A 21,726-nucleotide genomic window follows, 5' to 3' on the forward strand; every position below is an offset into this window, starting at 1 on the left:
TTTAATTTGTCTGCACGTGAACGGTGTAAGTTTTTGTTTTCCTTCCTTCTTGTGGATGACAGATATATGGCTGGTGTAATTGCCACACTCGAAGTTAAGTGGTCTCAATATAAATACCGGTAGCACATAAATAGGGAAGTTTTGTCCACACGCTGAGATCATTTTTAAAGCAACCCCTAAAGCGTTTTAACGGAATTCGAGGGGTGGGGCTATAGAAAGCTAGTTAGTCGTCATAGTAGAGGTGCGGACCAACCAAGACTCAGTCTACCATTCCTCCGTCAAAGTCAGATAGCCGCTGTGGGTCAGTCGCAACAGGTGTATATGACTGTTTGTGTTCAAAAAGTTCACGTGAAGTGAAGTGAAGCATATAATCGAAATTAACTTTGAGACAACACTAGTTCTTTAACCCGACATGGATTTTGTGGGTGTGCTTTGAAAAGTTATCGTGCTTCCGAAATCAATAACAACTATTATCCTGGCTGGAGTTAATTAATTGGACGAAATGCCGCTCAGTACAGTTTGTGTAAGCGTAAGTTGATAACATATTTTTACAAAAGCCTGCAGGCTGTGGGTCGAACACTATCATTTTGCCCAGGCCACTAGCTTTTGGGTAATTTTTAGTAACTCGTTTGTATCGATATTATTAACCCAATAAATATTGACACACTTTTGTTTACTGAAGTTTCCGCATTCTTCTTATTTTGGCTTTAGCAGTAGCGCGTTTCTCTGGCAATTCTTTGTTTTTGTTGTTTAACACGTTTAAACGGTTCAATTCGTCTTTGTGACTTCTAATGAAATATTTATTAACACCTCGTAAATAACTAATATAAACAAAGAATCGGTCTTGACTTGAGCCGCGTTTTCGCCTTGATTTGGGGTCTTTTGACATTGAAGTTCGCCTCTTCAAGGCTGAATCTTGGTTCAAAACCTTATACAGAAGATAATTACACATTTCTTAGAGCTTGATTTTTTTAATACACGGAGATGAACGAACGCTTTTGCATAAATAAGCCATGTTTAATTCACAAGATCGTTAAGACAGACGTTTTGTAAACAGATTAGTCATGTGTGAACATGCCGATGTGGATATTTATTCTTCAGAATGGTAACATCCAACTTCACCTTTCATTAATTAGGGAAGTGCGTGTCTGCACGCCCCGAATTAAACGAATCACCCTAACAACTCCGGACTGTTTTTACAGAATTAATTCGTCCTGATTAATTCACAGACATCGTCCAGACCGTTTCGTAAGATTCCCTGCGGCGGAGAAATTAAGTGAAGTATGTGTTCTCTAACCTCACACAACCTTATTTCGTCTACAAAATCATCCCACATGAAAAGAGTTATTAGTTATAAAATACTTTGTACAATAGAAAAAGAAAGCTAACAGGATCGAAAAATGCATTGTCCACGAATTATTAACATCTTCCCAAGATTATTTACAGTTTAATTGAGAAAAGAAATTGTCTGATACATTCATCAAACACGGGATGTTACTGTGAATGCAATTATCTTGTGAGAAACGTAGTTTTTTAATTTGCGGCAACTGGAGTGTCAATTTCAATCAATTTTGATTTAGCACAGATCTAGAAATAGTTCTCAGGAATTTTTTGAAAGTTGTAGCGTAATATTATCTCGTCCATCATGTTGTATAACATGTTCAATTGTTTGTATAACATATGTAACATAACTTGCAAAAGACTCATAGAAATTTGGAAAGGATTGCCTGCATTAATTAATTTGGCTTTTTGGTTAATTATTGGACCTTTCACGCGATTTGATTTAATGGCATATTTTATCGATGGCAAATAAGCGTGATGACTCGACCAGCTTGTTAACTGTGTCAATGTTTCTGGCCGTAATAACAATACCGGCTTAATTAGCGTTTTAAAGCCGCAATTAAAATATGATAATTCTATTTTTCACGATATGCATAAAAACGGAATAAAAATTCTCACAAGTCAAAGCGTCTTTAATCTTGATGGACATTTTATATTGTATTTGAAATATAGTTCAAGGTATGACGTTGCACCTCTATGACAAACATGACATAAATTCCAAATGTGCCTTGAATTCCGACACTGTTATTCCTTGCACGGAATTCCAAAGGATTGGCGGGATGTTCAGCGGTTATTTTGATTACAAACGATACTTGTACGGGTTTGTAACCAAGAAATGCATTTTGAATTTCAAATACTTTGAGAATTGTGAGGAAAGGGGTCTCTATTTGGTTTGATGGAATCTCTCATTGTGTTGTCTCAACCAATTTGGAGTTTTCGGATAAAGTCTGATGTCATGGAATTTATTGTCATTGACACCCACGAATATATTTTGAAATATTGAAGATATAACATGACACACGATCATCAATAATCCGCTCTCTTGTAGATTTTTCTAATGGTGGGATACCGATAATGACGAATAATTATTTAAATCTCCAGTACAGTTACGTCGGCGATAATGGTAAATAATGTTTTCTTATTACAATGGGAGCCTTGGTCGGGAGCTTCGCGTAAATGTAAACAAATTTATTTTGGTGGTTGACGCGTCCCATTCAGAGACGACATTCAGTGATATTTATGTAGAAGTTGATTTATTTTGACGATTATATCTTGGATACGAATGAGAATAAGAAATGTGGAGTCGAGTCTAATTCTCTTCCTGCCAGAAAAAGATCAATTGAACGAAAATGTTTTCTTTGAAAGTACGCTCTTGCAGTTTGATGACCAACATATTGTACGAGTAGCAGCACCCTTTTAGTAACGTTAAACGTGGCTGAGGGTTTTATCTCTCCGTCAAAAGCTTCCTAAATTCTTTGATAAGTTGTGGGTTGATCCTTTACCTGCAAGATTTTTTCTTCCGTCATCTCATGAAGTCATCAAACCCAAATATGACATTCCCACCAACAGACAACAATAGGATGTGGGGAATGAGTTTTTCTCTTACATAACGTTGTGTTAAATTTGTCATACTCTGTTTTAATTAATTTAGGAAGCGAGTTATCCGTTGCCAAGGTTAAGGTTTAAATGAGGGAAACATGGCTAAATGAACATGAACATGAAAAAGTACTAAATGGAAAGGTAGCAACACTGGAACAAATTTGATTTTAACGTTGTATACAAACGCCCACGGAGGAGTAATTAACATAATTCCGTGAGCCTAATTAACACAATTACACGGATCAGTGATTGAACTTTTCAGAGAGGTAATTGATAAGTACTTTATCACATTTATTGTAGTGAATGGGGAAAATTTTCTAACACTTTTGATCACGGTGTAAATTTAACCGTGATATTTTTAGCTCAGCGCTGCTGATCCTAGACTGTTTTCATTAATATCTAGAAATAACAGTTTTATTTGCAATATCCGTTCCTGAATCACACAAGTTGATTTTTGTAAAACTTACAGTAGATAAATTCCGATGTTGATTCTTCGTATTTACGATTTGTTACGGTTTTGTTTGAAAGAATTTTAAATATTGTTCGAATTTTTAAAATCTACGTGGAAGAACTCTCCATAAATTTTCGCGAAGCTGATCCATTCGATTCACGGCTTCCGATTCCGCCGCGAAAGAATGAATTTCTCTCCGATTATCTAATTAAGTAATTAAGACTGGCATGTTAGTAAAAGTCCGCGGTTTTATCTCATGTCAACTTCCTGATACGAATTTCTATCGTGCAGGAGCCGACTAAAAATCATTGGAAGGATATACATACAGCCTTTGTAAATAAAAATAGCTTTTCTAAAAATACTTTTATGCTGTTTTCAGTAGGATACGTCCGGAAGTTGTTGAAGCAAAAATTTGCACCGTCGAAAATCCATTCTTCAAATCGGATTAGACGGGAGTCTGTCAGTTTGGACGAAAATAATCGTCTGAAGTTGGTGTTTGTCGCTTCTGCAATTCTAATGCCAAAAAATAAAATAGGTCACTGTTCTTAAATCGATTGTGGATGAAGTTGTCGAGAAGTTCAGTGGGTTGACCGATTGTCGCGTCGTCGAGTCGAATCGGAATAGTATTATATTTTCTCCACATCACTCTGAATTGTTTGTGTTATTACAATAATCTTTCTTTGTTTTACAACGACATTATAATTGTTTTTGTGAAATACCTCCTGGAGAATTATCATTTTGTTCTACTACATTGTTGCTTTTGTAGTGAAAGTGGCGGTGTTTGCAAATAACTTGGATCTCAGCTAATTATTTACGTAATAATGCGTTTGATTCCTATCGCCTGATACCGGACGTTGTTTAAATTGGTCAATCTTTTTCCGAACGTAATTTACAACAAGAGTTCATCTGATAACGAACGAGTTCCGCAAACTTTACCAAAATTATATAATATCTCATTTTTACAAAAGTGAAAGAGGTAAATATAGTTTTATTGATCATTAGAGCGGCTTAATTGAAATTCTAATATAACTCAAGTCTATTTAATGCTTAAATGAAAGTCTTCTCGGTTTATGAACTTGTAGCAGCGACCACCGCCCATAAATTTAATAATAATATCCATTTAATTTATGGATTAAAGCCTCCATCGCATTTGTCGTAGGTTCGTGACTTCCACTTGAACGCTTCAATTTTTAATTCTGCACATATTTATTTTGGGATTTCTTTGTAAACAAGTGTTTTTAACGATCGGTACAATGAACTTTTTTCTAAATACATAGTTTGAGATTTTTCAGTTTTCTGTGCACTAGGTCATTCAAGATTGTGTGGTGATATGGAAATTCAACCTTAATTTTATTTTTTTCCATGGTTTCTTGTGTATCTAGTTCATTTTTTGTCCCTAAATATTTTAACGGTGCTAAACAATTCTGTTTTAATTATGGCCAACAAAACTTGGTTCAAACTTCGAACACGACAGGTTTTTCACACTTCGAGCCAATAAAACAGTCATTTTGCGAACTTGATTGTTATTTTAATCGATGAAGGTTTCAGCAGTCAGATCGTCCCTATTAACTTTGAAAATGGAGACTTATTGATCCATAAAAAGCCATCAATGCCGGAGTCTCACTTGAGATGCTCTAAACTTTGAATATTGAAGGTTGCAATTCCGGTTTGTATTTACACTGCCGCCCTTGAAACTTTGCTCCACAATTAAAGCAATATTATTAGCATTAAAATTATTCTGTTTATTGTACCACCAAGTCCCCTTCGCAGTCGTCTGTTATTTTGGTCAATGAGATTCAGAACCGTGCCACAACCGTCTGCAAAACGAAGAAGGAAGAAAAAACTCATTTAAATGTGCTTGGTATTTAGGGTATTTTGAAAGAGCAGATTTCAAGGTTCCTATTCTCACCTGTCTCCATTTCCCTAGTTTGTTTCTTCATAATGATTTCTGGTCAATTTAACACTGCGTTTCGTAACATAAACGTGAGCTAGTTAATTTTCTTTTAAAAATATTTAGGTGCGTGCCAACGTTACGTAAGGATTTATGCAGAGGAATGTGTGTAAAGGGCGAAAATAAACTCATATTAGCCAGATTTAAAATAAATCATTTTTCTCCAGTGTGACTGACATGACGGCTCTCTCATTCGAAATGTGTGTTTATTGCCTATTTTAAAGATAAAACGTATGAAATTACGGTCGTACTCGTAATTTCACTTTATTCGTTCTGAATAGGCATGCATGAATTTTCCATAGATTTCAAAATTAAACGGTTGGTCGTCTCGCAATATTACTTTCAGCTCTTGTCGTGGAAATGAATGCGGCTCTGGTATTGTTCGCAAATTTCTCTGGGAATGACATTTATAAATTTTACATAAACTTCGTTGTTTTCGTCAGTTTCTACTCAAAACATTTGTGGGAACTGCTCAACATTGTCAAGGTTCAGCAATTATTTTTACTCAAGGTCATTAATTGTTATTATAAATGATTATACATATATGGAGGCAAACCTAGTTAAGGTTTCTTGCCTCACGACAGGTTTTTTTTTCCCGCTGGAATGAATAAAAGATTGTTACATTTTTGTTTCTGTGTCAGTGGAAATTACGTGATCTGTAGTCTTAATTACGCAGGGATATTTTAGAGCTTCTAAGCTTTTAGTCGATGTTAATACGTATTAACAAATGACAATGTAATCTTTGAAGTTCCAAACGTTATCGTGTGCCAGCGACAAAAAAAGTTAAATGAAGACCACGTTAACAGAGTCATTACGTGTAATTTATATAATTCTTGTTGCGTGGGAGTTCCTATAAGAGTTAGGGAACATAATGGGAGCGATATTTTACAACATTTCAGCCAACCGCTAAATCATGAGAGCTCGTACAGTAAACTTACATAATTAATTCGAATTCCGGCAGAAAAGACGAATTTCATTCATTGTTTTCGTTTTTCACGATGCGAACAGAAATAATAAAGAATTCCCGAGGCTTCATTTCAGTAATTGCATTCTTTTTTATTATTTTTAACCATGGTTGAGCATATGGTATGATCTATATTTATTCTAACAGTTGTTATAAAACATGGCGCCCGTCGACTAAATACACGTCGAAAATAGATCTCAAGTAGCAAAAGATGAATACTGTTCCAGCAGTTTCGTGAATTATGGAGCATTATTATCTATCCAAAATTATTGTGTCCCATCTAAAAATACCTCCTAATCTTTTGTTTCTTTTTCAGACCGTGAGCAGTCGGCCTCGAATTTGGTCGTCTTATTCAAATATTCGTGCCAAAGATGTTCAAGGACTCGCCACGATGAACAGCGCTGAGGAAATTTCCAAATATAAAGAAAACATTGACAGCTATTACTCCCCAACCTTGTCCAAACGTTTACTAGGTTATGGGTACGATTTCCCGGAGAAATCCCCGAAGAAAGATAAGAAATGGTCGATAGGGAGTTTGTTTCGACGGAAGAAAAAAGAAGAAACCGAGAGTAGCAGCGAGGAAGATCCTCAAAAGAAGGGTTTTCTTGGTCGGAAGAAGAAGAAATCCGACAAAAAAAAGAAGCCTGCGAAATCCATCGGAACGTTCGACCATGTCGTGCTGTCCAGAAACTCGCATTTGTACTCAAATGGGTTCAATACGTACGAAGAACCGGCGATTTTTTCCGATCCTAGTGGGACTTTCAACGGTTACGCGAATAAATCGACGAGTCACGTACAAGAGGCGAATAAACCAGTGCACAATGTATCTTTAGACGATGTTACCAATTCTCGGAGTAGTTTGGGTGTTGGGACTCCGGAATCTGCAGAGAAGAAGAAACACAGAAAAGGATTGACGAAAGTGAGGGCTGAAGCACGAAGGGTTAATATAAGGCGTGATAGTAGCTCGGATGACGATTCTCAGAGGTCTGCCTCATCGTCTAGGTTTAGAAGTGACGAAAGTTTGGGACAAGTGCACAGAGAGAGTTCGATGAGTCGCAGGTCCAGGGCTGCACGCACTGAAAGATACTTAAAACGTCACTCTAAAGATGGCGAGAATCCTTATAATTACTTAAGACTGTCGAAATCGGACGTCGAAAATTCCGCGCTGCATTGGAGAACTTCTGATGATAGTAACAGGTCTTTGAGTAGGAGTCCTCTTGTATCGAAACCCACTCCCAAAGCATCATACTCAAGCATATCACAGTCTCCTAGTATCTCAGGCTTATCCACCATCCCTCCTAGTCATGGCAGTCATAATAGAATTAGAGTTAGCAATTCAACAAGTAATCCATCATACAAACCACCGCTGTCGATGAACGACTACAACTACAGCACTAGAAAATCCAACGATTATCTGGATAATCAACGGAGTTTGTCCTGTGATGCCAATATTCATAAAACTTTATCCACGGAAATTGACCCGGAAATCATTCACGTGCAGTTTCCGTTAGGAAAACCAAATAGCAGATATCGAAATTTAAGTTTAATAGAACCACGTCACGTAAATGCTTCTCATGCAAGGCAACCACCACCGCCGCCACCGCGTGATCCGCGGAGATTGGTCACTGCCCAATACTACGAAAACGTCAGGCCCAATACCTATTATTTAGACGGGCCAAGTCCTATGAAATCCAAATCGTTTAACGCTAACTCTCACATCAGCACCTCACACATAAAGAAGCTGAGCTCATTTAATCTAAATCCGAGTTGTAGATCGACTTCAGAAGATCATCTTCCTAAAAATAATGTTCACTTAATTCCTAGACCATCGTCTGCGACTCCTGATGCTCCAAGATACACGCAACGATATCCAGAATTAAAATCAAATCCAGAGAACTATAACTATTTGACTGACAAGAAACCAAGGAGTAGGAAACCAATTTTTATCCAGTCCAGCCCCAAGCTAGATGATCCAGTTAATGAGAAAAGTGGAACTCAGAAGGCGTTAGATTTTTGGAAACAAAAAGACAGAGAGGGTAGCACTAGCAGCTTGCAAGACAAACTCAAACCGACCAAGACTCCTAAGAGCCCACAAATGTTTACCTGTCAAACTCACGTCCAAACAAAAGTCTTCCTGCCTAGTGTCCTACAAAATGATATCAACACAGACAATTTAGTTAATTCGACGGATAGTTTGGCGGCGGAAACTCCAGGGGTGTTTGTACCAATCTCATCGAAAGACAAGTCTCCATTACACATTACAAACAATGAACACGAGGATGAAGAGATGAAACGAAAGTCATCTAATTTAGAGGAGGCCCTTGATGAATTGGAAGCAATCTACAACAGTTTGCGCTTGGGAGACGAAGATCTCCTCGAGCGCGCTGAGCAAAGAGAAAAGGATGCAGCTGCTAAAAAATTAAAGGAGCAAAGAAGTGAAATCTATCCGAATTGGAGTATGTCTAGAGGGGCTTTGAGCGACTCTAGTTTTAGTTACGAACCCTTTGACACCGTCGACTCTCCACGTCGCAAACGCTTGATCAAAAAGAGTCAAACTATCGACAGACGGGGAGACGACATGGCTTTCAGAAAGTTGCACAAAGAAAAATCTGCGACAATTAACGATCCTCAGTCTGTTCTCGCGAAACTCAGTTATTTAAATGCGTCACCAGTATACGGGAGAGACATGCCAAATGAACATGAAGTGCCAAATAAAAACACAAAAGAACCAGATGTTACTCTAGATGACGTCGTTTATAGAAATGTTAAATTTGCCAATAGCAGTCCCAAAGTCGTAGAACCGCAGCCACCGTTTGGTATCCCAGTAGGGCCGATCACTCCTGCTGCCAACAGCGATTACCTTCATGCTGTTCCGGATAAGATTTATCGGCCCATGTTCAAACCGCGGAAGATTCCTGATCTGGTAAAGGACGACTTGGCGTTCCGAAATTTGCGGAAAGACTTGGGAAAGGAACCACAGCTTTCGCCTGACGATCTAAAGAACAATAACGCAAACGAAATAAAACTGGATGTCAACTCGTTGAAGAAAAAACGAGCTGTTAGATCGCTATCAGCAAATATTGGTAGTTTAATCAATAAAGACATCCTATCTAAAGGTTTAGGGAGATATAATAACAATAGTGACAATGATGAGTCGAATACTCTGACTGATATCGCCGATGCCATGGAAATTGCAAGACAAGTTCTCAAGGAAAAAGAAAATAGAATCAACGCTACAAGAAGAGCTTTCCTTAGCGATACTGATACGAATAACGGTAACGACACCATAGCGGAGAGTCGAATGAATTTCTTGAATAGTCTAAAAGCGCCCGCTGAAACTAAAGTCGGAGCGTCTGATAAGTATCTTCAAGCGAAACCACCGAGAGGATTAACACCAGATCGCAAGTCCTCCAGATCTCCGAAGGAGTCAACACCAATTCCTGTTTCTCCATTCGATGAAAAGTTGGCTCGAAGAAACGACTCGAGGGATTCGTCTCTTGATGATTTACTATCGGCTTTAGCTACTGAAGCTAGAGAAACGAACGAACGAATTTCTAACGAGTTGAAGAGCTTCTCCGAGAAGACTCCAGACGAAAATCTGAATAAGTACGAGCTCACAAAAAAATTGTCTGATATTGATGCGGTCTCAGAACAAGCGAAGTTATGCGAGAAACTCTTAGAAGGTGTTGTGGACAGCACGGAGTTGATGGCTTCAGATAAATCTACGGTGGAAGAAGAAGTGGAGCACATAGATTCTAATCCAACTTTGGTGGAGTCGGTAGCAAATGTGGTTTTGACCCGTGACGAGACGAAAGTCGATAAGAAACCAGTCGATGTAAATCAGTGTGAATCGGATCACGACTATGAAAACCTCATGTCGGATGAAGAGTTGAATTTGGACGTCTCTGGTGATGATGACATTAAATGTACTTCGCCGTTCGAGGAGCACAAAGCTGAGTTGATAGCGAGTTTCCAAGAGTTGAAGAAGAACGTCGATTTAGACATACCGACAACAGAATCCAAAGAAAATAAAGATGAGCTTCTTGATACCGACAAAACAGAGAAAGCGAGCGATGAAACGGTTACAGGTGAGGAGTGTGTTGGTGTTTTAGATGCCGCTTCAGATCTAAAAGAATGTGCCTATGTCGTTTCTAACCAAACATACGTTTCTAACTGTGATATAATTGTAAACCATTCTACTAATTCCACGTGTTCGTCAGATGTAGAAAACAGTTCAGGGTTTCACTCTTTAGGTGTTGATGAAGCGAACTTAGAGCGCTGCGTTAGTAGTACACAATTAGATTCATTAGAGAGTCTAAAGTCTCCAAGATTGGTTTTAGAAACGTCGAAACTAACAAAAAACGACGGACGCAAACAAATCCTGGAAAATCAATCTCTAATATGCGATTCTCGTAACATTCCCGGAACTTCGTCCGATTGTGGAAGATTTAATAGGGAAAGGGATCATAATTCTCGTGAACCTGGGCACATTCTTGATGATGACGAAAAACCAACCTCTGCCTGGTACCGTGACCCCGCAACAGTGGCTGTTGCATGTTCTTATGGATTTGCATGCGCCCATCAGCTGGCTTCTCTTGATTTTGTAGCTATTTTAGGAATTTTATTTGCAGTCCTATCATTCATTGCTGCTTTGATCTTTTGATTTTTTAAATACCAGCATGTACATTTTTTCCGTGATGTTAGTTTTATTTATATGTATTAGTTTTGTTTGTTATCTTCTCTATATTTTATCCGTACTGAAAGTTAGTTGTCGTATTTTTACAAAGGATGGTATACTTAATTTTTATATTGTCATGGACATATCAAATTTACAACGATTCAATGCCAAAAATAATTTAGTTTCTGATGTAATGTACAGAATTGTTAAAGTAAGTTGTGTAAATAAAATGTTACTGAAAATCTGATGCCCTCACATTATTTACTCAGATTACTCGAAGTAATGTAATGCGAAATATTTCATCAGATTTCAAATGAAACAGTTTGACATTTCCATTTATATCGTGAGGAGAATGAGGCACGTATTCCAGTTGTTATCGACTCTACTGTTTCGAACTTTTAACTTATGTCATCAACTCATAACAGTTTGCTAATACTGTACGTTTTTAATGACATTTTCATATTCCCGGTCTATATTTTATATAGGCGCAAAAACTAAAAAGTTTTACGAAACACAACATGATTGCGCCGAATTTATACATCTGATTTGGCGCACAAATAAAATTCAAAAAATAATAAAAGCCGGAGCAGACAACCATCAATACACATGTGTGTCACGTAAGTTTCTGTTGAAATGTTCTCTGTTGTTCTAATTTTGTTTATTTTCACCCACTGTTTTTATTTGCCTAAATTATGTAAAGACTGATCCATTTTTTTCTTTCATTCACGAGCTTGGCAATAATGCTCATAATTGTAGCACTTATAATATACTTCATGCACCAAAAAAACACTAATTATTATGGACCACAGAACTATGATCACATTAGTGTGTTTTATTATAGGTGTTCTGTAACAGAAGCCCTCCACTTCCTTTTTCGGCAACCAACTTCAGGTAACTGCCAACGTCTAGCAGCTAACAACCTTTTCCAACACTCTTTGTGTAATGAAATCTGAAACGAGTATTCTGTAGTGCTATATTTATCATACTCATCTATAGACATGTAAATGACAAGTTTATTTGTAGTTATAATTAGTTCTTTTGTACAAATGTGATGTACTTTTCGATTCCTAATTATTGATGTGTTACACTGTGTATTTTTGGTTGCCTAACCTGTTGTGAACCATAACCGTAATGTGATTTAATTATAAGAAGCGCCGATCTTACCACTAATTGTTCCGCATACTTATTTAATTATCAATATTTAATTTATTGTTGGTAATGTTAATTGAATGAAATAAAGTATTTATTTCCTTACTCTCTGAATTTTTGTTTGTTTTGTTTTGATGCTTATCACCGGAAGTGGCGAATAGTCATCACGAAAACTCTACATATTGCGACAATTCCGTCATTAAATAAAACGTGCATTTGATAGCGAATTAAATATAACAAACCAAGATAGAGTCTGATAAAATACACTTCAAGGGAGTCATAGTGCGATTTTGGAAGTCCTCTGACAAGTAAGTAATTTGATTTCAGTAACGCGAAATTCCGATACTTTATTAGAAATTCAGAATGCAAAGAATTTCTATTAATGGCGAATCAAATTTATTCAACGAATTGATTATGGGTATCGCAATTACGAGCTCGCTAAACGTGAAAATAACGTGACAAACTAGAAATATTAATTTTAAATATTAATTACAGTCGGAGAAAGTTTAATCCAACTATGCATAAAGATGTTATTTATTATCATGTTTAAGCAGGAGCACGTTTACTATTGATTGGCATTTCTTCGAAATCTGATTGAGCAAAAAAGCTTTTGAGGCGTAGTAAAACCATTTTCAACAAAAATAGGCGTGTGTAATGCTAAGTTTAAAAATATACTTCTGGGTCTTTTTTCAACAAAGGAATATGTAATAAACTAATTACGGTACTTCTTCTCGTTTTATGCTCGTGTGATAGTCGTCGTTTTGTTTTGCTAATTATCCGTGTTTCAAGCACGAAATTTGGAAATTCTGTGTTAATTAACAAAGACAAATGTTTCTACAGTCGTAATTTCTATTCATTAATAATTCATATTTTGGATTGAATTATCTTATTTTTTAGCTAAAGTTCGACCCACGTAAACATTCAACGGACACCTGTTCAGATATTTGTTTAAAATATTTCCGTCCTACCCTTTCGAACAGATGACGAATCCACCTGTTTTTATTAGTGTTTTTATTTATTTTTGGAATGTTCGTACTGGTTGGACTGGATGCAGCGGCTAAAAGAGAAACCGATCAGGTGTTACCATCAAAAAGGTCGGTTTAATTAACTTAAGTGATACTTAAGATTTATTTATATACATCAGATTTTATTTTTTGTTATCATGAACTACTGGCAAAGATCGGATGCAATTCAGCGTTTGCCGCCGAGATAAGATACTAATTTATTAGCAGAATCGCACTATTTTTAATTTGAAAATGGTTAGTCTTCCCACTATAGGGAACCCACTCTTGGAAAATTTGCCGCTGCCGCTTCCTAAAAGAGGAAACGTCGTCTTTGTTGGGTTTCCTCAAAACTGAGATAACAAAACGCAACGAAAGCAGGCTTTTGGTGTGGAGTGGGTTAACCTTTCTTACATTTTCTTGCAAAGCCCAAGCTTTCCCATTGGTGTCTGGTGAGTCAGCGCGGGCATGACGAAGTGCATGCCAAGAGCTACAGGTTGGTTTCTGTACTGTCACTTTGCGCGTGCTTCTGTTTGGGTTCGCTCATCCTGCTGCTTACTTGGTTATCCTGCGACGGTGAATGCAACTCTTACGAATACTTCCCTTTGTGTGCTTCCAGTGCAGTGCTTTTGATACATAATTTCGGACAGTCCGACATGTAAGTTTCTTTGTTTCATTAATGGGATAAAAAAAATTACAAAGGCGGAAAGCTTTATCGTATCATTAACAAACAGACACCATGGGAAAAATTAATAGACACTCATCATTACTTTCTTCTTCGCTTATCGGTGAACTTTTTTTGGAGCACACGGTTTTTCGTGCTTGAGGAACATTTCGTACAAAACTGTTTTTCGCTTAAGTTATTGGCGACAGTACTATGTGAAAAATGTTTGTTTGAAAATACCATCATTTATTATTGGACTCGTAACATAAACAACTCTGGTTTACTGAAAGAACAAAAAGTTTCAGCTGTTACGAAAAAATGTTTAGAATGTAATTCTCATTCTCTAGTTCCTGAAATTTTAATTCCAAGTCGATTCTGTAGTTTTGTCCAGTGAAATTGGAGAGAAAGACGCGAATGGCGGGAATTCTCAGTTGAGTGAGTATCCGAGCACAATTTGATCTTTCCAGTCTGTGTTGGTCAATTATATTAATCCAGCGCTCATTTGTCACAAATTGCAAAGATTTTCTTATTTGGGTAGTGTGACAAATATTTGCGGAACGATATACCGACTCAGTTTTATTATTTGAACACTACAAGAGATAACAGTATCGAAACGGAGATTACCTACGCGCAAATACAAGAAATATCATTTGATATAAATACAAACTAGTGAAATTAGCTTCACAGTAGTCGTGCTACTTTATGTAATTTGTATTACAGTTATTATGCGCGACTTAATGTTCATTATTGATTCATTCGGATTATGCATCTAAATGTCAAGGGGCGCAATCATTAAAATTGTGGATTATTATGTTTTGACATGTGTTTATAGCGACAGAATTATACGCTCAGCTCAGAATTTATTGATAGTGGCGGTATTGGCAAAGTATAACTTCCCGAGTTCTTGTAATTAAGTTAAAGTTAGTGGAGGTAAAATTTTAATAATTACGCAATGTTTACGACTCGCTAATTCATTAACAACATTTTGACATTAACCTTCCTCGGTTTCTTTGGTGGTCTAGAAAGTACAAGTTGCGAAAAGTTTTGTTGTAAACTAAGATAACGTGTCAATTACTGCAATAATTTGGTAACTCCACTTTCATTGTGTACCTTAGCGAACGTGAATGATTTATTAGGGGGAACACCTAAATCTTGAGCAACGTGAGGTGTAATTTAAAATTGAAAGTTGACATCAAAACACAGTAGCAACCTTACCGGAAAACGCAACAAACACATATCTTCTGTCCTACATTTGACGATCGTAGTTTTAAATGCAGTGCAATGACCGTTTGAATAATATTAAAAGCTTTGTTATCGCGATTTTCGTTTTTTAATGGCGATCGTACAAATTCTTGCGCCATCCATGAATAAAGATGACTCATGTTTATCATAGGTTTTACCCTTCGTTCAAGGGTAGTTTTATTTCTATTGTTATTCAAAGACGCTGATCGATTCGGAGTCGAGCTTTTTGCCCCAATTGTATGATTAATAGTTTCGAGAATGTGTGAAATTAATTAACAACCACGGAATTAGTAATTAGCGAGTAATTGATACTGACGTGTGAAAAACGATGATTTCATTATGTACGCCGTCGTTGGAATTTAGCGTTAGTACGGTTTACTTTTGTAAGTCATTTATTTATGGCGGATGAGGGAGTTCCCTGTCATAAAGTTAATTCAGGTTATCACCAATTTTCTGGAAAGTGATTGGCAATTTTCCTTTACCCGCAATTAGGATGTTAACCGTCGTTTTATTGTTTGTTGCTGCAGAATAATAAAGATAACGCGACCGCAGAGAACGCGTGCAATATTCTTTGGGCACATTTGTTCGACTCGTCAGGGAAAATCTCATTTGTCCCTTTCCTGAGAGACTTTTGTTGTTTTTGTCCCGTCGCATCCCATATTATGGAGAGCACTGTGAATAAAGTAAATTAAATGGCACTCGTGACGCTGGTTTGACCGTGGAGACCAAATTTTACATCCCAAGGTGGTGTACGGTTTAAACCAAGTAAAATATAGGTCAAGGTTCGAAGGACTCTGATTAATCAGATATGGAGTGTCGACGTGCTTTAAAAATGACTTTTTAAATATCTTTTGTTCGAGTTTGAACTAGTTTGGAAGTATTAGTTTCGAGTTATGCCTGAATCGATATTCCCATGTAGGCAAGATCACGTAGAAACCGCTCGTTGTCGGAGAATTTGGGTTAGTTTCATCGACAAGAATCTTATTTTGCGATTTTAATAGTGTGATAGGACAAGAATGTAGTTTATTGTTGCCTTGTCGCACTAACTCTTTTATACAAACTTTCTAACCGCTTAGCTGGATAGATACTACTTGTAAAAGTAATGGTCGATAAAAGATGAGCAGAGAGCACCACAAGCTGACGTCCTTGAAACTTTTCTAGAGATTTGCATAGATTCTGAGTCACTGTGGTAATAGAGAACCAACATCCTGAATAGGCCATCAGAAGACAATCAAATCTTGAGTTTATTATGCAACTCTAGTGTTTGCAGACATTCTAAGCAAGCACCGACTGCCAACATCATGGTCACCAACTTTTAATAACAATTTATACTATGTGTAATTTGTTTATGTAATTCTTTGCCGTCATGTTACTTCAAATGATATGTTTTTACTATTCTTTCTGGTTCATGGCTTTTAAATGCTGTGATAGGGGAATTAGAAAATCTTACAGAAGGTTGGAGAATGGTAGTCACATTTTTCTTTCATTTGGGTCAAGTTTAAAAACTCTTTTCATTTATTTCTTCAGACTCTGTACGTGGTTTTTTTCATTTTTCTTATAAATATGTAAGCAACTATTCAATTCAATGAACAAAGCGTGCAGTAATGTTACGAATACATAAATATTTTTCTGATATCTCAGAAGTAATTTAATTTTTCATTTTTTTTTTAGAATTACTGGTATTCTTCGAATGACAAATGGTATCTATACGTGGACACAGATTTGGCATTAACAATAAAAACGATAACCAGATAAAAGTCTGACAAACGCACACATTTTTAAGTGTTTATTTGTAACTGCTGAAATTAAAATTAAGTTTAACTTACATAAATAAATGAGTGTCTTTTCTGAAAGAATCGATTATAGCTACCATTTTATTACAAGATTCTTTATCAAAGCAGAACAACGACGGCAATTTGTTGTTCCTAGATTTGGCAAACCGACAAGAATTTAATAAAACAGACAATATTGCAAAGACTACCAACGTGATATTCTTTTTTTACACAGGTCATTGTAACTCTCTTGACATTGAAGTTTTTTTTTAAAAATGCGCATTCTGTCTGATTAACACTTTCTTAGAGTACTTACTCATGGAGGAAGTAGCGGGGCAGTGATTGATCGTTTAAATTTAAAATAAGTTGAATGTCATTATCACTTTAATCTATTGCAAATAAGATAATAACTCAATTTTTCAATCTCGGCTGACAGATATGAATTTCAACGATAGTTGGTTTGGAGGGCTTTTCTACAATAGAAAATTGAAATCCACAATTTCCTCAATAAATGTGAGATTAAGAAACATGCAAAAGACTTTTCGTGATCAATATCTGAACTAACAACGTATCAGCAGTGTTTGATATTCCACTCCCCTGGCTTCCGTTATTAGTTGAAAGAAAAAGCCTCTGGGAATAACATTGCTTGAAAATTTCAACTTCAGTGAATGGCACCTCATATTGTTCGAACTTATGGATTGGCAGCAAAAGCGAATTACAGGACCAGAACACATTAAATCTTTAATTAACCTAATTTGCAAGTACCGCATAGAAATTTCTGCGTGAGATGGTAATTCGGTTTGCAACAGAGCACACCTTTATATATTACAGTGTTTTATTACATGCAGTGCAGCGCAAGTGTCTTCTCACCGTGTTTTCAAAAAAATGTTCCAAAACAACAGTTTTTTCATATTTCTAACAAACTGGAAAGGTATGCTCTATATATCTTTGCGGTCTAAATTTAGATAGTCTGACCACCCGTTTCTGATTATTCATGATGTACTCCAAGTCTAAAATGATGTAAGTTTGACATGAAACAAGGGCTTAGAGTAATTATGTGTAGTGTCGTTTCATGACTAAATGAAATTGTTGGGATAGTCATTTTGTGTGGCTAAGCAAATCTGTTATTTCAAAAAATACGAGCGATTTAAAAACAATTTCGTGTCCAAGTCGAGAATACAATGTACTTCGGGATAATCTGAAGAGTGTATTAAATATTTATAACCTAGTAAAATTGCCACACTTAAATACGTGCGATTCATCGTTCTGGAAATGAATTTTTATATGGTTTATGAACTGTTATCATAAATAATTTATCCCGTCTTAATTTCAGACTCCGGTCAAGAATTTTAATGTCCTTTTGTAAAAAGCGCGATTTTGTTTCCACGTCTTGCACACTTATTGTGCGGTTTGACTTGCGGCTTTTCTCTTTTATTAAGCTCAACGTGTACGTCAGGTACACAAGCCCAGGGGAGAGTTAGGATTGTTTGGTCAAAAAATCTATTAAATGGAAATTTAGTTCAGTTGTACTTTACTCAAGGCATAAATAAACTTTAGAGAAAGCAGAAAATTTCAGAATAGGATATATTTTGTGGAGACGGAGTAAATACGAAGAGTAAATATTTCAGCAAGATTCTGAATGCTAAACTCTTGTTTTATATGATCGTTTTTGTGAGACGTTTGCAAGTTTATATTAACTCAATTAGTTGCTGGGGCTTCAAATAATATTGGTATCGTGGAAAGTAAAATAAATATTTATCTGTGTCGTATTTGGATTTGAAATCGTATAGAAATTGAGGTGAAATGAAAAAAATTCACGTGTACACGTGTGTTGATACAATTGTCGTCAAACTATTAAAAAACGTTTTATTGGTCATCAACGATTAATTTGTCTACATGTATTTAATTCCGGAAGTTAAATTGAATTTAATTTGCTAACAAATTGAGTGTAATTGCGCTATAGACACGACACCCATAAATTACTACAGAAAATAATATTTTGAAAGGTTCTTTGGAATGCGCAATTAAATTATTGTATATCTGATAAACTAAGCAGATATTGTTGCATATTGTTTCGAACTTTGGCTTTACCTTCACTGAATTTGTAAAACTCGTGTGGAGATAGAAACATGATGTCATTTTTAGCATTTTAATACAGAGATTTGTATAATGGCCGCATTCAACATTGCACGCTTGCCTTTCAAATAATTGCTTCCTCTCACTCGTCAAGCAAAAATACCGCACTTGGTTAATATTAAATTTTGTAAATTACCACCGATTTATGTGTGTATTCCGTTTTTATTGATCCTCCATTAAGCGGTCCTAACAAAAATAAAATAGAGCCAGAACTCTATCATAGTTTTCGCGTTGGTTACGCAAGTTAGCAAATTTGTGGTTGTTTTATTTTTATCTCAACATTCTTGGCTCTGCATTCAAAAGTTTTGTAAATATTATACCTCTATATAAACAAATCTGACCGATATTGTGTACCGAGCGATGTATTAATCTTCCGAACCGAAGCCCACATTTTCTGGGAAAATTAAAAATTGCTTCCTCTAACCCTAGACTGCGCGTGCCATTCTAAATGCATACATTATTTTACAGGTAAACATTCGCCAAGACGCTCACGTTCTCGCTTACCTCGATGGCTACGACCTCATTCCTTTGGAAATTTATCGGATCCAGCAACCATGTCTGAGGGTCAAAACGGCAGGGCCGAACGCATTGCCCGATACAAGGAACAACGCAGAAAGGAACTTGCAGCCCAATTTAATAGTGATCCATCGGTCCGCTTTAGGCGGAATAGTAAAGAGACAAACTCCAGCAGTTCCGAAGGACCTCGAACCACGAAAGCTTCACGCCTAAGGGCTGCTGCCACTGCTCAAGAAAATTGCTCTAGTCCCCAAGCTACAAAATTAAATTTAACAGAGGTAAAGCAAGTCTTCTGTTTTCTTTGTGAATTGGCATGCGAACGTAATGAGTAAAAGTGTTTTTCGATGCAAAAACAGCGTGCTGGCAGGATTACGTGCTAATTAATCACCGGGGAATTTACACAATTTATTGGATATTTCTGATTTATTACAAGTTGCTATAGTGTCATGGTTAAAATTATTTCAACTCGTACACTGTAATTTAAAATGGAGCGCCTCACAAAGGTTATTATCAAGATTTTACCAGCAGGGGAGCGGTGTCTCAAAGGAACACAAACTATAGGATTCGATTAATTAAAGTGGAGACACTTTTCAAATTGTACGCGCTGCTATTATAGCGGAAAACTCTCTCTAGGCCTTATTTGACGTCGGTATTGACGCATTTTGATTGGTTATTAAAGCTATCTTCTCGGTCACTGACATAATGACCCTGAAAAAAATACTTTGAAGCTACGTTGTGTTTAATTAATTAATACAGTTGCGCGTAATTAGTTACGAGCGTGAACGAGTCGTGTTAAAATGACAGAATGCAATTTTTAATGCAGGCATAATCAGCTTAGCTTCGGACATTAAAACGTCTATCACGGTAGCTAACTTGTTCCTGATTGTCCTCGTAGCGTGATATACTGTTCTATGAGCTTTGACGTTGGACAGTCAGGAAGTAAATTTGTAAGTATTTTAAACTGTTAATGAGCTGTTTTTGACGTTATTACCGTTTAAAAATAAAAGGCGAACAAATATTTTAAAACACGCAACTACAGGGCGTTGTTAAAATTTACATAGGAAAATAAAAAAAGTTGCACGGAACGAAGCACTTTCGAAAATCGAATCCGTGCTGTCAGCGCGAATTGTTTATTGATTATGATATTTGAAGTATTTTTAGGTCAGCCGGAAAACTTTTCTATTGCAATTTTAAGTCGTTTTCAATTTTCTCGTTGATTAATGACCGGATGGTGATTAAGTCAGACTTTCTTAAATCTCCGTGTTATTTTCTCTTCGGAAGCTGTAAAAGCAGCTCGCGCTAACCTAATCGCGAATGATATTAAAAGTTTTTCGGGAATTTTTCGTGACAGTTTTTTTGATGTAATTACGCTCAGTAAAAAAAACGGACGAGCGGGGAAAATCAACCTAACCGGTACTGAGTAGAGAAAGCGGAAGATCTGTCATATCGAAACGTGAAAATTAGCCTCGTTGATTTCATTACGAAAGCATGTCAGTGGTTTATCACTTTATTGTAATTATCGACTTGACGATGCATTTCCGAGCCCTAAATGGACTGTGTGAAATACGAGGTCGTTTAGAATTTTTAAATGAAGGATTTCCATGTAAGGGTCTGACGCCGGACAATAATACGTGCGTATGAGTATGAATCAGCACCTGTTGTAAGGACTCGTAGATGATTCAAGATGATTCCGAGCAATAAATCAATATCTTCCGACTAATGGCATTGTTCTACTGAATAGCTAACTTGCAATCACTGGCCCGTGATGGTCACTCGCCATCAGCGGACACTGCTCTTGTAATTGTGGGTGTGCGTGTATGGAGATCGCTCTGCCAGACGCCTAATACGACATTATCAGCGCTTCTGTTTAACGATAACCGCATCCGACGCTGATTATGTTGATTTTGTAGAAAATTGTACTCTTGATTGATTCTGCGGTTTATTAATTTATTTTTTAAGGTTTAATCGCGCAATTTTAACTGTAATTTTTTTTAGAAACTTCCTGCATCACCAACAACCAGTTATGAGGCAAGTGTCAATGGAAGCCGACGCGCCGAACGTGATAAAAGTAGCAAAAGGAAATCCAATTTAAATCGCTCTTTAAATTCAGAAGAAGTTCCTAGTTTGGATCCCGGTAAGATACAATTAAAACACACAAAATTAAAGCAAAGCATTTTTTCGCGGCATGGCTTTACCTGTCCGTTACCCTTCAGACGGGCGCCATGGCAACCGTCTAGACTTTTCTACTATACATAAGTGTTC

General features: G+C 36.7%; 1 protein-coding gene across 1 annotated transcript in view; it reads left to right on the forward strand.

Moving 5' to 3' along the window:
* Window positions 1–264: 264 nt before the first annotated feature.
* The window catches only part of LOC148179629 (uncharacterized), a 40,398-nt gene continuing 18,936 nt past the window's right edge, over window positions 265–21,726 (forward strand). The window contains exons 1-4 of the mRNA XM_088030862.1: window positions 265–529; window positions 6,623–10,394; window positions 19,417–19,742; window positions 21,460–21,598. Of these exons, the coding sequence (XP_087886988.1) occupies window positions 503–529; window positions 6,623–10,394; window positions 19,417–19,742; window positions 21,460–21,598 (4,264 nt within the window). The 5' untranslated portion in view covers window positions 265–502. The remainder of the gene's footprint in view (window positions 530–6,622; window positions 10,395–19,416; window positions 19,743–21,459; window positions 21,599–21,726) is intronic.

This window comes from Gnatocerus cornutus, chromosome 2 (genome assembly GCF_029298725.1).
Source record: "Gnatocerus cornutus isolate USDA-ARS CGAHR chromosome 2, icGnaCorn1.1, whole genome shotgun sequence".
In the NCBI taxonomy this organism is placed as follows: domain Eukaryota; kingdom Metazoa; phylum Arthropoda; class Insecta; order Coleoptera; family Tenebrionidae; genus Gnatocerus; species Gnatocerus cornutus.